This window comes from Macaca fascicularis, chromosome 14, assembly GCF_037993035.2.
Source record: "Macaca fascicularis isolate 582-1 chromosome 14, T2T-MFA8v1.1".
Lineage (NCBI taxonomy): Eukaryota > Metazoa > Chordata > Mammalia > Primates > Cercopithecidae > Macaca > Macaca fascicularis.
In genome coordinates this window covers 9,425,917-9,442,730 of record NC_088388.1, presented here as the reverse complement: position 1 = coordinate 9,442,730, position 16,814 = coordinate 9,425,917, and the positions used below count along the sequence as shown (strand labels likewise).

The 16,814-nt window shown below is 44.1% G+C and overlaps 1 protein-coding gene across 13 annotated transcripts in view; it reads right to left on the bottom strand.

The window, feature by feature from the left end:
• The window catches only part of MAJIN (membrane anchored junction protein), a 35,826-nt gene that overhangs the window by 3,411 nt on the left and 15,601 nt on the right, over nucleotides 1-16,814 (bottom strand). For 2 of the 13 annotated variants that reach the window (XM_005577331.4, XM_065527993.1), the window contains exons 3-8: nucleotides 13,657-13,702; nucleotides 9,182-9,257; nucleotides 8,569-8,694; nucleotides 6,025-6,056; nucleotides 5,609-5,700; nucleotides 4,328-4,391 (exon numbers count right to left, since the gene is read on the bottom strand). In XM_005577331.4, coding sequence (XP_005577388.3) covers nucleotides 4,328-4,391; nucleotides 5,609-5,700; nucleotides 6,025-6,056; nucleotides 8,569-8,694; nucleotides 9,182-9,257; nucleotides 13,657-13,702 — 436 coding nt within the window. Of the gene's footprint in view, nucleotides 1-4,327; nucleotides 4,392-5,608; nucleotides 5,701-6,024; nucleotides 6,057-8,568; nucleotides 8,708-9,181; nucleotides 9,258-13,656; nucleotides 13,703-16,814 lie in introns of all 13 variants that reach the window. The other 11 variants (XM_074013233.1, XM_074013234.1, XM_065527997.1 and 8 more) reach the window with 8 other exon arrangements.

Genomic DNA, 16,814 nt, shown 5'->3' with positions numbered 1-16,814 from the left:
TGGAGCAGGTGGCGTTAGTCAAGGAAGGCTTCACAGGGGAAGTGATATTTGAATGGAGCCTTCATGGATGGATGGATGGATGAGTGGGATGTTGTCATAACGGGGGTGAGGAGGTGGTCAGTCACAGCAGGGCATTCCAGACAGGGACATGATGTATGAGGGCACAGTGCCATTAAAGAATAAATAGGATCAGCATGGCTAGAGCCAGGCATGGTAGAAACATGACTGTGGCATTAGCAGCTAGCATAATGTAACACAATCTTATTATTTCTCCATGTGCTGCTCCTTTATATAAATTTCTTTGTACTCTGAAGAGGACATTTTACAACCTGATTCCAGGCCCACAACATTTTCCAGTAAACACCCTGATAATCAGAAATATGGTTATTATATTTTCTTTGGGAATCTCTGCCACTGGCTACTACTCTCTTCACCCAGTCTGAACCTAGGGGCTTTACCCAGCAATGATGGAGCTCCTGAAGCTGTTTTGCTGGTGAAGAGTTCTTTTTTTCTTTCTTTTGGGTGTGCAGTTCTGTGAATTTTTTTCCCATTTTTTAAAATTTATTTTTTATTTCAATAGGTTTTTGGGGAGCAGGTGGTGTCTGGTTACATGAATAAGTTTTTTTAGTGATGATTTCTGAGATTTTGGTGCACCCATCACCCAAGTAGTGTACACTATACCCAACGTATAGTCTTTTATCCCTCACCCCCTTCCCACTATTTCCCCCAAGCCCCCAAAGCCCATTGTATCATTCTTAAGCCTTTACGTTCCCGTAGCTTAGCTCCCATGGCTAAGAGTTCTAGAGCAAGGGGCTGCAGACCGTAAAGGTAGGTTCTGGGAGGCAGAGGCATAGCAAGTCTCTAGAAAAGCTAGGACTAGCCCCCATCCTAAGAATAAACTTCGGGTTAGAATGGCAGCTATCTCTGAACTGAGCCTCTTCACAAACCGCTCAAATCCTAGACCACATGGGCAGCTACCTAAGTCATATTCCTATAAAAGCGACAGGGAACTCTGGGGAGGAAGGAGACCATTCTTACCTTTTCTATAGACGGTGGAGATGGAATTTAGAGGGCCAAGCTCTGGTTTCTGGCTTGAGGGAATGATTCTTACAAATTTAATGAAACTATGGTTCGGGGCTTTAATCCTGCTGCATACAGTAGCCCTAATGAAAGCATCTATTAAGGGTGGTAGGAGGAACAAGAGGGCAAAGGCCCTGGGACAGAGGTACAGCCTACCTCTGAACCAGGGAAGAGTCCCCTCATAAGACAGTGTAGCCTTTTTGTGATCTCCCAAAATCTTGAGAGATGTCTTCTCAAGAAAAAGTCATAAGGGAGGAAAAACATTATAGCTGGAATTCAGACTGAAGGTATCATCTGGGACCTCCATCAGAACATAATACCCTGAAAACCTGATGCAAGACTGTCCTCTGCATGTTCAGGGCCAGATCTGTTTAGAAGTGCAGTTCAAGCAGATATAGCAAAACAACAACAACAACAAAATGCGACGTGCAGTTAGTCTGTTTCATTTCTGGGTCATTCATCTGCTCCCTCCCATTTTTTTATCCTTCCAAAGTCTGGATCTCTAGATCTGGGACCTGAAGTAACAAAGGCAAGGGGGTTCGGCTCTTCCTTCCCATTCTCCCTAAACACTTCTTATGAAACAGAGGTACGTGTTGTATTCTTCTAAGCTTTCCCCACACAGGCTCCCAATGTGTTCAGACACGCACATGCACAGTGACTGTGATTCTACACCATAACTCCCTGCAAAGGGGGCAGAACATATTAAGCAATGGACCATAGGAGCAAATTCAATTTTTCCAGCTCAAGTGACTTATACTGAGAGTCACTGTGATCACTTTAATTTAGGAGAAATCATCTTCCTGGGAACAGGGTCCATGATGGGCCTTGAGTCAAAATCAATAAACATGTTCCTTTTACTAGAGTTTTTTCTAAATCCAGAATCAGGTTGAAAAGGTAATTATGTTGAGTAAGAAGCTGTGGGTACTGTTCTTGAGGGAGATGATGTGTCAAACTAAGAATAGGAAGATACGAAGTTAGAGAGCGAGGAAAATGTTCCTTTAATAGTAATTATCTTGGCTGTATAAAGTGTTTTTGTTCTCCAGAGCTTCAAGTACTCCTCATGTACTTTCTCATTTCTTTTTCTTACCATCCTAAAGGATGGGAGGCATAGAAGGGGTTGACCATCTGCCCAAAATCACTCAGTGGGCCAGCTGGCCACAGCACAACTGGGGCCCTGGACTCTGCCCCCGCACACAGAGGCAGAGGTATAAATCCCCAAAGATACACTCCTTCCCCAACTAAATTACAAGCTCCTAGAAAAAAGAAATCAGGGTTTACATATGTTTGTGTATGCCCCAGCACCCAACACAATGCCTTGTGAGCAGGAGACAGAGCAATCCCTTAGAAATAAAATAACTTAATTTTTCTACTTAAAAATGTTTTAGAGAAGTCCTGTGATCTTGAAGGTAGTCTCAAGGCTTTTCATGATCCAGTCCATTCTGACTTTTCCAGTAACATTTCTCAGCACTGGACTTCAAGCTACTCTGGGAATCCTTCCCTCCTGGCCACTTTATGCTCCCTTTGTATCCTGTGCTTCCTTCTACCCCTGCACATGGCACATCTATCAGTAATTGTCTACCTAGCTGTACACTGCTGGTGTATCCCTGGTACTTGGCACATAGTAGACACTCAAAGAAAATTTGTTGAATGCATCCTGGGCAACATGGCAAAACTCCATCTCTACAAAAAACACAAAAATTAGTCAGGTGTGGTGACACAGGCCAGTAGTCCTAGCTACTCCAGAGGCTGAAATGAGAGGATCGCTTGAGCCTGAGAGGTAGAGGTTGCAGTGAGCCGAGATTGCACCACTGCACTCCAGCCTGGGCAACAGAGTGTGACCCTGTCTCAAAAAAGAAAAAAAAAAATTGTTGAATGAATGCATATGTAAATGTTTACTTGATAACTGCTCATGCTATGGGTCCTGGGAAGGTGAAGAAAGTGAGTTGTTTGTGTTTGGATACTTAGGGTCAGAGCAACTTTGGAGACATAGAGAAAAAAAGGAAGGATCTTTAAGGCATGGATACCAGCTAACAGCTATTTAAAGAGGGGACGAAAAGAAAAAGGTCACTATTTTAGAGAATATATAGAAAAGAAGTCCTAAAATGGAGGAGGGGTACCAGATATATGAATATCTAAATGGGAAACATACCCCATAAATGAAATCTAATTCCATCAGGGGCCAACCCTTCACTGCTCTAGAAGTTTTCTCTTACCAGTTATCAGTGCTGATACATGCCTAGCTCATTTGTTAAAACTAGATGTTCCTAGACTCAGACCCCAGTATAGATGAAGGCGAAAAGTTTTCTAAAGGGAAAATTCTATACTGGATTCCACCTCAATCCTATATAGACATATTTTCTTATTTCAACTGCAGAGTACAAGTAGCTTTTTAAGCTGAAAAGAGAGGATTTTTTTTTTTTTTTTTTTTTGAGTCTCACTCTGTCACCCAGGCTACAGTGTAGTGGTGCAATCTCGGCTCACTGCCAGCTCTGCCTCCTGGGTTCATGCCATTCTCCTGCCTCAGCCTCCCCAGCAACTGGGACTACAGGCACCTGCCACCATGCCTGGCTAATGTTCTGTATTTTTTTTTAGTAGAGACAGGGTTTCACCATCTTAGCCAGGATGGTCTTGATCTCCTGATCTCATGATCCACCGGCCTCGGCCTCCCAAAGTGCTAGGATTACAGGCATCAGCCACCGTGCCTGGCCTTTTTTTTTTTTTTTTTTTTTTGAGATGGAGTCTCACTCTGTTGCCAGGCTGGAGTGAAGTGGCACGACCTTGGCTCACTGCAACCTCCGCCTCCTGGGTTCAAGTGATTCTCCTGCCTCAGCCTCCTGAGTAGCTGGGATTACAGGCATTCACCACCACACTTGGCTAATAGTTTGTACTTTTAGTAGAGACTGGGTCTCACCAGGTTGGCCAGCCTGGTCTCGAACTCCTGACTTCAGGTGATTCGCCCGCCTCGGCCTCCCAAAGTGCTGGGATTACAGGCATGAGTCACCGTACCAGGCAAAGAGAGGACTTTTTAACAAAAAGATTCATCGATGCGTGTTATTATGCAGCCACTTTGGGATGTGCTGTGGCAAGGGCATAATAGTTGAATGTTATTCTGCAGACGGTGAAACCCAAGAATGAGTTCAGTCAATTCAATCTGCATGAAAAACCAAGATGTGCTGGTAACCGGAATCCCGACTTGTAACAGCACAGGAATAGCTGACAGCCTCTAAGCCTCCATTTTAGTACTTACTCTCCTGGTTTCCATAGGGGGCTTCTTTTTGCTGGAGCCTTGGCTGGAAGTCCCTATCTTGGCCCTGAGGTGGGGGGAAAATATGCAGGGAATGTTACTGGCAGAGGCAATATCACTACATTCAAGCAAATGTGGCCCAAATGAGTATTTCAGCAGGTTGGCTATTTTTATACCACTCCTGGCCGGCAGAATAAATTGGGTGGCCAAATTTTCTTTGGGTGCTGCTTTACTTCACAGCAGAATCCCAGTTTGAGACACTTAGGGATCTGGGGTTTGAGAAAGTGAAAATGTGACTGACAGCAGGTATCAGATTTTGAAATACTTGACTGTGCATCAAAACCCAGAGAAAGGGAAGATCTGAGACCTCACTTACATGGAAAATTCAGTCAAATGGAACACAACAAAGCTTCATACCTCCAAGTACCCTCACATTCCACCTGGCTTGAAAAGGAGCTCCCTATCTCTTCATCTACATGTGCATCTGGAGAGCATGGGGTCAGCTTCCTAGTCTACCTTACTTCTCCTATATGTCTAGGGATCCACAGTGTCCCAGGAAAAGGGTAGCTATTCTCTGTGGGCCTAGGGTGGAAGCATCTTGGGCTACGAAACAAACCACACCTTGGATTATTCCAGCAGCATTCTTATTAGCTTTCTAGGGTGCTAATAAGAATGACTGAATTGTCTTACTGACTCATTTTGTCGCTGATAGAGAACTGAAAGAAGAACATAAGTAGCCTCCACAGTAACAATATGTTAGGGATGGCTCAACATTCCCCCTAATATCACAGTACCCCACCCAATGATTGATACATACCCTCTTGCAAACATTTACATTTTAGTCTGGACTGCCTCTTAAGGTTCCAAAAGCTAACTGCTCACTGGGTAAAATAGAATTATATTTTATTTGTTCTTATTCTTTCAAGAGTTTCCCTATGTTTTTGTATAATATTTTGAGACTTCATAAGTCTTTTGCCTTCTGGTGATATTACCATAGTAAGTATTATTGAATGTGCTGAATTCAATTGTTTAGATCGGGCTGTATTTCTTCTCAGCCTTCATCTTGAGAAGAAAAATCATACTTTGCTGAAAAAGGGACTATGTTCAAATTATATTGTAAATATTAACTTGCTCCCTTTCCTTAGTCCACCCACTGGAATAGGCAGATACTGATGAAGTCCTGAAAAAGAAAGTGACTCGCCCAAGGACAGGATCAACCAATGGTAATAGCTGGCAAAGCCTAATTAGGATGAAGGAGCGAGACTGTCTCCCCACACCACTGACCTGTCCAGCCCTGGCCTGCTGGGGGAGCTGGGCTCATCCATGTGTTTTCGTTTCCTCATCACAGCTCCTACTGCTTTCTTCTCAGCTGGGACCTTCAGAGAGGAAGCAGATGCCTGTGACTCCTCCTTTCCAGAGTTGCTCCCAGTTCATGAAGGCACAGTGAAGAAAACTCCCCATCCTTAAACTGCCAAAGGCAACTTTTAACACCAGCTTTGCAAGTCAGAATAGACATTCTGTTAGAGACATGGTCTCAGAAATCTAGCCAAGGGGGAAAATACTGTCTTATGTTTACAATTCTGATTGGATCTGGGCAGCAACTGAGGGGCAAAGTAAGAGGAAGAGGCAAGAGCAGGACTTTTTGGACAAAAGAAGGTGATAAAGGCAATTTTCATTTTGTACAGAAAAGGCAAACTTACCAACCCAAGAGGACTGTCACTTATTGGTTTCCCTACAATAGGAAATTTGAGTGTCATAATAAAATAATACTTTTTTTTTTTTGGAGATTAAGTTGCCCAGACTGGAGTGCAGTGGTGTGATCTCGGCTCACTGCAACCTCCGCCTCTTGAGTTCAAGTGATTCTCCTCCCTCAGCCTCCCAAGTAGCTGGGACTACAGGCATGTGCCACTACACCTGGCTAATTTTTGCATTTTTAGTAGAGAGGGGGGTTTCACCACGTTGGCCAGGCTGGTCTCAAACTCCTGACCTCGGGTGATCCACCTGCCTTGGCCTCCCAAAGTGAGCCACCAGGCCTAACGATGATGCTGTTTTACCTGGATTTCTGGCTACTATTTATTTCTTGGAACTGACCCTAGACAAAGACTCCTCATGTGCCCTTCTCCCTTCTACCTGGTACCATTTTCCCTAAAAATAGTGTCTTCAAACTCTCTTCCTCCCTTGTTTCAGAATGACCATAATCTATAAGCTAGAAGGGGTTTGAAAAGGGAGGGGACGATTCTTACTACAAAAGAAAAAAGTAGAACTTCAGCTACCTGTGACAAATGAAAAGGGGAGATATTTTGAGGCAAGGCCTTTGCACCCCTTTTCTTTTCTTTTTTCTTTCTTTTTTTTTTTTTTTTTTTTGAGACGGAGTCTCGCTCTGTCACCCAGGCTGGAGTGCAGTGGCCGGATCTCAGCTCACTGCAAGCTCCGCCTCCCGGGTTCACGCCATTCTCCTGCCTCAGCCTCCTGAGTAGCTGGGACTACAGGCGCCCGCCACCTCGCCCGGCTAGTTTTTTTTGTATTTCTTAATAGAGACGGGGTTTCACCGTGTTAGCCAGGATGGTCTTGATCTCCTGACCTCGTGATCCGCCCGCCTCGGCCTCCCAAAGTGCTGGGATTACAGGCTTGAGCCACCGCGCCCGGCTTCTTTTCTTTTTTCTTTTTTGAGACAGAGCTAGCTCTGTTGCCCAGGCGGGAGTACAGTGGTGTGATCTTGGCTCACCAGAACCTCTGCCTGCCAGATTCAAGCAATTCTCCTTCCTCAGCCTCCAGAGTAGCTGGGACTACAGGCATGCACCACCATGCCAGGCTACATCATATATATATATGTGTGTGTGTGTGTATATATATATATATATATATATATGCACATCTTTTTTTCAGACAGAGTCTTGTTCTAGCGCCCAGGCTGGAGTACAGTGGCGTGATCTTGGCTCACTGCAATCTCTGCCTCCTGGGTTCAAGCAATTCTTCTGCTTCAGCTTCCTGAGTAGCTGGGATTACAGGCACGCACCACCATGCCTGCCTAACTTTTTTATTTTTAGTAGAGATGGGGTTTCACCATGTTGGTCAGGCTGGTCTTGAATTCCTGGCCTCAAGTGATCCTCCTGCCTTGGCCTCCCAAAGTACTGGGATTACAGGCATGAGCCACTGTGCCCAGCCTGCACCCCTTTTCAAATCAAAAGGGTAGGTGTTTACTTGTCCCTCAATCAGCAAAAATACCCATGGCCTTCAGAGAATAAAAATTTGGGCCAGGCACAGTGGTTCATGCCTGTAATTCCAGTGTTTTGGGAGGCCGAGGTGGGAGGATTGCTTGAGCCCAAGAGTTTGAGACCCGATGGTGCAATATAGTGAGACCCTGTCTCTACTAAAAAAAAAAAAAAAAGCCGGGCGCGGTGGCTCACGCCTGTAATCCCAGCACTTTGGGAGGCCGAGGCGGGCGGATCACAAGGTCAGGAGATCGAGACCACGGTGAAACCCCGTCTCTACTAAAAATACAAAAAATTAGCCGGGCGCAGTTGTGGGCGCCTGTAGTCCCAGCTACTCGGGAGGCTGAGGCAGGAGAATGGCGTGAACCCGGGAGGCGGAGCTTGCAGTGAGCCGAGATCGCGCCACTGCACTCCAGCCTGGGCGACAGAGCGAGACTCCGTCTCAAAAAAAAAAAAAAAAAAAAAATTAGCCGGAGATGGTCGTACACACCCACAGTCCTAGCTACTTGGGAAGCTGAGGGAGGAGGAACACTTGAGCCCAGGAGTTAGAGGTTACGGTGAACTACGATCACACCACTGTACTCCAGCCTAGGTAACAGAGTGAGACTCTGTCTAAATAAAAATAAAATTGGGAGATACCTTTAAGACAGCTCTAAAGTGAAAATCATGGAATTTACTCTAATAGAAGGGTTTATATAATACTTATCTTTCATTCAGTGATTAAGTCAGGCTTTGTACTTTTCATCTACTATTATTTATTTAATCCTTTTAACAACTCAATGATATAGGTAGTAATATTATACTTCACAATTTCACAAGGGAGGCACAGAGAGATTAATTTATCTAACTTCACACAGCTGTTATGTGGCAGGGCCACCAGTATTTGAACTAGTCAATCTGGCCTGGAGCACATGATCCTGACCTGTGCACTGTATGGCTGGAGACCAATCTGGTAGCCCATTTCACCATATCCAGCTGGCACTGCTAAACCATTTTCTTCTCTGCCATTCACATTCATATCATTCCACTTACCAGGTGACAGGTTTTCATGGAACCATTTCATCTCCACGTATAGAGTAAAAACAAATGGGTAGGGGATCAAGATAATTTCTCCATGTTTGAATTTCAGGTGGGAAACTCTCTCCCATTTGCTTTTATCTGGAAAATGATGCTAAGGAGTAAGGAAAGACGCCAGTATGGATTCCTAAGTACTATTTTAGGGAGAAACTCTCTCTCCTTCCCCTGACCTACCCTCCAAACTGCCTATGGTTTTGCTACTTTCATTTGAGTCTAAAATGTGGGCCGTAGCTCATTTCCAGCCAGAAAAGAAAGGATAGGCTGGGCGCGGTGGCTCACAGTTGTAATCCCAGCACTTTGGGAGGCGGAGGCGGGCGGATCACCTGAGGTCAGGAGTTCAAGACCAGTCTGGCCAACATGGTGAAACACTGCCTCTACTAAAAATACCAAAATTAGCCAGGCGTGATGGCACGTACCTGTAATCCCAGCTACTCGAGAGGCTGAGGCAGGAGAATCGCTTGAACCTGGGAGGCTGAGGTTGCAGTGCGCCAAGATCACACCATTGCACTCCAGCCTGGGCAACAGAGCAAGACTCCATCTCAAAAAAAATAAATAAATAAAAGGATACAGGGAAATACAATGAAGTGTTCTGTAGCAAAGGGCTGAAGATTGTCCAAGTTTCCCAAGACCACGCGGATAGAATCCTGAAAAACATATTTGAAATGACTTTAACATTGTTGAGTCTCAGCCAATCTTTGTTTATATTTGTCACTGCTAATCACATACCCTATATACTATCAAAACTGAACCATTTGCTGTTCCTTTAACATGTGTTCTGATTCTCCATTTCTTTTTCTTTTTTTTTTTTGAGAGAGCCTTGCTTTGTGGCCCAGGCTGAAGTGCAGTTGCATGATCTCTGCTCACTGCAATCTCTGCCTCCTGGGCTCAAGTGATCCTCCCACCTCAACCTCCCCAGTAGCTGGGACTAAAGGCGTGCACCACCACACCCGTCTAATTTCTTTATTTTTTATAGAGATGTGGTTTCACCATGTTGCCCAGGATGGTCTTGAACTCCTAGGCTCAGGAGTTTCTTTCTTTTTTTTTTTTTTTGGAGACAAGGTTTCATTCTGTCGCCTAGGCCAGAGTGCAGTGACGCAATCATAGCTTACTATGCTCTGCCCTCCTTGGTCTCCCAAAGTGCTGGGATTACAGGCGTGAGCCACTGCACCCATCCTACTTCTCCATTTCTACACTTTTGCATAGAAAGGGAATTTCTCTTCCTGAAATGCCCTTTCCACCCATCAGCACTTGTCCAAATTCAACTATCCTTTAAGGCATAGTTCAAAAGTCATCTCCCCCAGAAAGCTTTCCCTGATTTACCAAGTTGTAATTAACTGTTAGTATCAAACTGAACAGTAGTTAGCCTGGAGTCTTTACTACATTCCACATACAAATGTTTTATATTCCTTACTGGGAGATCTACTTGAAGTAGAATATACACCTGATTTATCTTAGTATCCCTTCTATGGTGTCTACTATCGTGAATAACGCATAACAAGTCTTCACTAAATGTACATTGAATGAATGAACAACACTGGTATTTACTGATATATAGTATTTTGCTTTTGTTTAAGTCAAACTTTTTTTTCCACTCACTTTAAATTTTAATCGATTAGTCCCTAATTAAGCTAATGCTTATTAGTCTACACTAATTAATTTGGCATCATAAAGACTACTAAATTTCTATGGGGAAAAAGTCTCAATTTCAGTCCCAGGCTTGTCATTTCACCCTAAGCTTCAGTGTTCTCATGTTTGGGTTCAAAGAAGATAGAAACTGTGGCCAGCACAGTGGCTCATGCCTGTCATCCCAGCACTCTGGGAGGCCAAGGCAGGTGGATTGCTTGAGCCCAGGAGTTCGAGACTGGCCTAGGCAACATGGCAAAACTCCATGTCTCCAAAAATACAAAAATGAGTTGGGTGTGGTGGCACACGCCAGTAGTCGTAGCTACTCGGGAGGCTGAGGTGGGAGGGTCACCTGAACCTGGGAGATCGAGGCTGCAGTGAGCTATGATTGCATCACGGCACTCTAGCCTAGCAACAGAGTGAAACCTTGTCTCAAAAAAAAAAAAAAAAAGAAATTGTGTCTTGTTTATCTTTGTATTCTCCATAGTAGCACAGTGTCTAGCTTATAATTATACTGGCTAATATTTATTGAGTAATTACTATGGGAAGTGTTTCTGTTTTTTGTTTTTTTAGAGACAGAATCTCATTATGTCACCCAGGCTGGAGTGCGGTGGCACAATCTTGGCTCACTGCAACCTCCACCTCCTGAGTTCAAGCAGTGCTCGTGCCTCAGCCTCCCAAGTAGCTAGGATTATAGGCACGCACCACCACACCCAGCTATTTTTTTGTATTTTTAGTAGAAATGGGGTTTCGCCATGTTGCCCAGGCTGGTGTCGAACACCTGAGCTCAGGCAATCCGCCGACCTTGGCCTCCCAAAGTGCTAGGATTATAGGCATGAGCGACCACGCCCAGCCTTTTGTTTGTTTTTGAGATGAAGTTTTGTTATTCTGCCCAGACTGGAGTATGGAGTGCAATGGCATGATCTCCGCTCACTGCAACCTCTGCCTTCCGGGTTTAAGAGATTCTCCTGCCTCAGCCTCCCAAGTAGCTGGGATTACAGGTACCTGCCACCACACCTGACTAACTTTTATATTTTTGGTATAGATGGGGTTTCACTATGTTGGCCAGGCTGGTCAGGAACTCCTAACCTCAGGTGATCCTCCTGCCTTAGCCTCCTAAAGCGCTGGGATGACAGGCGTGAGCCACCAAGCCCGGCTGTGTTTTTATACATATTAATTAATTTAACTCTCACAAAACCCCTGTGAGATAGGCAATTCTGTTATTCCCATTTTATAGACGAGGAAACAGACAAAGAGAAGTGAAAAAATGTAGTCTAGATTACATAACTAGAAATAGTGGGGCCAAGATCTGAACCAAGGTAGTAGGGTTCCAGAGCTCCTAGTCTTAACCCATAGGCTATCCTGCTTCTCAGTAAATGTTTTCCGGGGTTTTTTTGAGATGGAGTCTCACTCTGTTGTCCAGGCTGGAGTGCAGTGGTACGATCTTGGCTCACTGCAACCTCCGCCTCCGAGGTTCAAGCAATTCTCCTGCCTCAGTCTCCTGAGTAGCTTGGACTACAGATATGTGCCACCACACCCAGCTAATTTTTGTATTTTTAGTAGAGATGGGGTTTTGCCATGTTGGCCAGGCTGGTCTTAAACTCCTGACTCCAGGTGATCCACTTGCCTTGGCCTCCCAAAGTGCTGGGATTAAAGGTGTGAGCCACAGTGCCTGGCTTCAGTGTTTTCTAAATGACGAAAACAGAATGATAACATCTGACCCCAAACTAGTGAGCATAAGAGAAAGACGCATATGCATATCAAATGCATCTTGGAAATATGACATATGGTGAATGTAAATGCTCTCAAGCTACTAATTATTGAGCTACTGTGTGGCAGGCATTGCAGACATCTATTTCTAATCCTCAGTCTTGAAACAGGCCTTCTTTATTAACCTCATTTGACAGGTAAGGAAACAGACTCAGAGAGGGTAGGTAATTTGCCCAAAGTCAAATTGTGAATGGCAGAACACTTCCCATAGTAATTACTCAATAAATATTAGCTATTATAATTAGAAGCTAGACACTATCCTAGTATGGACACTTCAAATCCAGGTTTGATTGGCTCTAAAGTCTGTATTCCCTCCTCTCTGTTACGCTTCCATGAGCTTTTCACTGCTCAGGTTAACTGAAACAAAGTGAAATAAAGCCTACTCTGCCCATAATTAAAATAGGTAGAACAGCCGGGCGCAGTGGCTCACACTTGTAATCCCAACGCTTTGGGAGACTGAGGTGGGTGGATCATGAGGTCAAGAGATCAAGACCATCCTGGCCAACATGGTGAAACCCCATCTCTACTAAAAATATGAAAATTAGCTGGGCGTGGTGGTGCACGCTGGTAGTCCCAGCTACTTGGGAGGCTGAGGCAGGAGAATCACTGGAACCCGGGAGGTGGAGGTTGCAGTGAGCCGAAATCGCGCCACTGCACTCCAGCCTGGTGACAGAGCAAAACTCCATCTCAAACAAAAACAAAAACCAGGTAGAACATTTTCTTGGTCCTATGTTAAAATAACTCATTCATAATGATGTCCTTGAGGGTCCTGCAAGATCCTAATGTATCTTTTAACACTTAGCCAAAGAGGTACTTTCTTAAGGGTATGACTCAGTTTTGGTTTCACAGAGTTTTGTGTTTAAGTGTATTTAATTGCTTTGAAATGTGGAGGCATATGTCTTAAGAAATCACAATAGTCACAAATCACTGAATTGTGAAGTCAGAAGAGGAAAAGCTAGTTTAAACCTCTCATTTTCCAAATGAGGCAATTAAGATCCACGTTGATATATGATTTGCCAACGGTCACATAGCTAATTGGTGGCTACGCCAGAACTGGAATCCAGGGCCAAACCCGAGAACTCTAACTCCTTGTCCATTGCTTTCACCAATTTGTAAAGCTGACCACCTGCTCAGTCTTCTTTCTGTAGAAAAACCTAAAGCCAGAGGAACTGGGTAGAAAGGAATGAAAATGAAGTCGGAATAAGGCAATTGCAAATGTTTCCAATTAAAATGAATACACAGCAGCCTTGTCTGTGTATTTACAGTCGAGTTTCCTGAACGTCAAGTACCAGGCAGTGGTTGGGATGGTGGGTTTCCCAGAGCCCTGGAAGGAGGCAGTCCTCCGGAATCTTTCTCTATGCCAGCTGCCACAAAAGAGAGCTGCCCAAGGCTGGAAACTCTGGTGAAAACAAAAAGCTCTCAGCCTCAAAGGTGCTGACACTTCAACTAGGAAAACTGAGAAAGAATACAGGCTTTAAATTTCCCTGGAAAAACAGTAAAGTTCCTTTGCAAAGGAGATGTAGCAGGAAGAAGCCAAGTTATCAAGTGGAGGTTGTGACTCAGTTTGTAGGAAATAATTAAAACCTGAATGTGGATGCATCCTTAGCTTAAAGAGTCACTTTTCCAGAAGTCGTATGCTTCTTTCCCTACCTCCAGCTCCTGGATGATGACCTCCTTATTTTCTATCTCTTCTCCTCTAGAAGGTAAACAGACAAGAGACAAGTAAGACATGAAGGAAAGCTCTGGAGAGAGTAGACATTACTAGAGCAAAAATGACACTTCCACTGTGCTAAAGAAGCATAAGTCAAACTGTGTGTGCTGATCCAGTGCTCATGGGGAAGAAGTGATCACCTAGGTGGTGTGGTCTGAACATTGGTACAGAATGACTTCTCGACCTGCCAAGACCTGAAATTCCCACTGTGAAAGTTAATCATTTGTTAGAGCACTTGTACTTTAAGTGTGCTTTGGGGACCCTTAAGGGTCTTGAAGACCCTTTCAATGGGTCTTCAAGGGTAAAACTATTTTCATAATAATACTAAGGTGTTATTTGCCTTTCTCACTGTGTTAATATTTGTAACCATGATTGCAAAAGCAATGGTGGGCAAAATTGCCAGTGCCTTAGCACAAATCTAGCCAGTTGCACTAGGCTGTACTATCAGTCAAAGTAATCTTTACTGCTGCACAGGAAAAAAAAAAAATCCAGTTTCACTGAATATCCTGAGGAAGCAGGAAAAAAAAAAAGCAACCATTTTATAAAATCTCAATCTTTAACTACATATCTTTTTAAATGTTATGTGATAAAACACGAAGTATGCATAAAGTGCTTCTGCTGCATACCAAAATATGATGGTTATTTTAGGGAAACTTACATGTGTGACTGTTTAAGCTGCAAACTGAACTGTCTGCTTTTCTTCATGGAATATTTTACTTGAATGATCAGCTAACAGACAAACTATGGTTGTTATTCATACTTGGAAGTTTGACAGACACTTTCTTAAAAATGAATAAAATAGGCATGTCAACTCAAGGAAAAGAACTGACAATACTTGTTGTCAACAATAAATTTTGGGCTTTCAAGTGAAAATTTAAATTTTGGAAAGTTTCCGTCCACCATTTTGAGTTTGACAGTTTCCAAATACCTCAACACTTTTAAGATTGTAGTGATACTAACAAATATTTTTCGATACTGTATAATGAAATGTATCAATATTTGGAGGATGTGCATAATTCAGTGAACCAAAATGTTCCAAACCACCAATGAAACATCACGTTACAAATCATCCCAGGTCAGGCCGGGGGTAGTGGCGCAATCATGGCTAACTGCAGCCTCAACTCCCTCGGCCAATGGATCCTCCTGCCTTAGCCTTCCAAGCAGCTGGGATCACAGGTGCAAACCACCATGTCCAGCTAATTTCTTTTATTTTTTGTAGCGATGGGGTCTCACTTTGTTGCCCAGGCTGATCTCAAACTCCTATGCTGAAGCGATCCTCCCATTTGAGCCTCCCAAAGTACTGGGATTACAAGAGTGAGCCACTGCACCTACCCAGAAGTTCCCTTCTATTTCTAGTTTATAGTTTTGCTTTGTTTTGAGACAGAGTCTCGCTCTGTTGCACAGGCTGGAGTGCAGTGGTACGATCTGCTCACTGCAGCCTCTGCCTCCTAGGTTGAACTGATTCTCCTGTCAGCCTCCCGAGTAGCTGGGACTACAGGTGTGCACCACCATGCTCAGCTAATTTTTGTATTTTTAGTAGAGACAGGGTTTTACCATGCTGACCAGGCTGCCCTTGAACTCCTGACTTCAGGTGATCTGTCTGATTCGTCCTCCCAAAGTGCTGGTATTACAGGTGTGAGCCACGGCGCCCAGCTATGTGTGTGTGTGTGTGTGTGTGTGTGTGTGTGTGTGTGTGTGTGTGTGTGTGTGTGTTTAAATTGAGTGTTTTTATCATGAAAGGGTGAGGTGCTGGGTTTGATCAAATTCAGTACAGTGGCAAGATCTCGGCTCACTGCAACCTCCGCCTCCCGGGTTCAAGCGATTCTCCTGCCTCAGCCTCCTGAATAGCTGGGACTACAGGTGCATGCCACCACACCCAGCTACTTTTTTGTAATTTTAGTATAGATGGGGTTTTGCCATGTTGGCCAGGCTGGTCTTGAACTCCTGACCTCAAGTCATCCATTCACCTCGGCCTGCCAAAGTGCTGGGATTACAGGTGTGAGCTACTGCTCCCAGCCTGATTGTTTTTTACCTGCTGAAACCACCCTGGTACCCCTGGGGTAAATCCCAGGAATGTAAATAATGCCAATCTTCTCAATTTTTAAATATAATTTTATTTTACTTATTTATTTTTGAGACGGAGGTTAACTCTGTCGGGCAGTCTGGAGTGCAGTGGCGTGATCTCAGCTCACTGCAACCTCCAACTCCCGGCTTCAAGTGATTCTCGTGCCTCAGCCTCCTGAGTAGCTGATATTACAGGCGTGACCCATCATGCCCGCCCGGTTCACTAAATATAACTTTAATAATATCATATTTGTTACATATATTATTCTTAAATTAATAAACTGTTTTAAATTTTTGCTTTTTTTTTTTTTTCTTTTTTTAAGACAGAGTTTCACACTGTTGCTTGGGCTGGAGTGCAGTGAGCCTATCTCTGCTCACTGCAACCTCCATCTCCCGAGTTCAAGCGATTTTCCTGCCTCAGCCTCCTGGTTAGCTGGGATTATAGGCACCTGCCACTACACTCAGCTAATTTTTTGTATTTTTAGTAGAGACAGGGTTTCACCATGTTGGCCAGGCTGGTCTCAAACTCCTGACCTCATGATTCACCTGCCTTGGCCTCCTAAAGTGCTGGGATTACAGGCCTGAGCCAGTGCGCCCGGCCAAATTTTTGCTTTAATTTTTATGACAAATATTGACAGATTAATCAAAAGCTCTTTGGGGTCCTTAATAATTTTAAAGAGTGCAAGTTGGGTGCGGGTGCCTCATGCCTGGAATCCCAACACTTTGGAAAGCTGAGGAGGGAGGATCCCTTGGGCCCAGGAGTTTGAGACCAGCCTGAGCAACATAGTGAGACTTCATTTCTACCAAAAGTATTTTAAAATTAGCCTGGTGTGGTGGCACTATGCCTGTAGTCCTAGCTTCTCTGGAGGCTGACCCTTAAGCCCAGCAGGTCAAGGCTGCGGTGATCACACGACTACATGTGAAACCCTGTCTTGGAAAAAAAAAAAAAAGAACTTAAAGAAAAATTGCAAGGGAGTCCCGAGATGGAAAAAAAAAATTTTTTTTGAGACAGAGTCTCATTCTATAGCCTAGG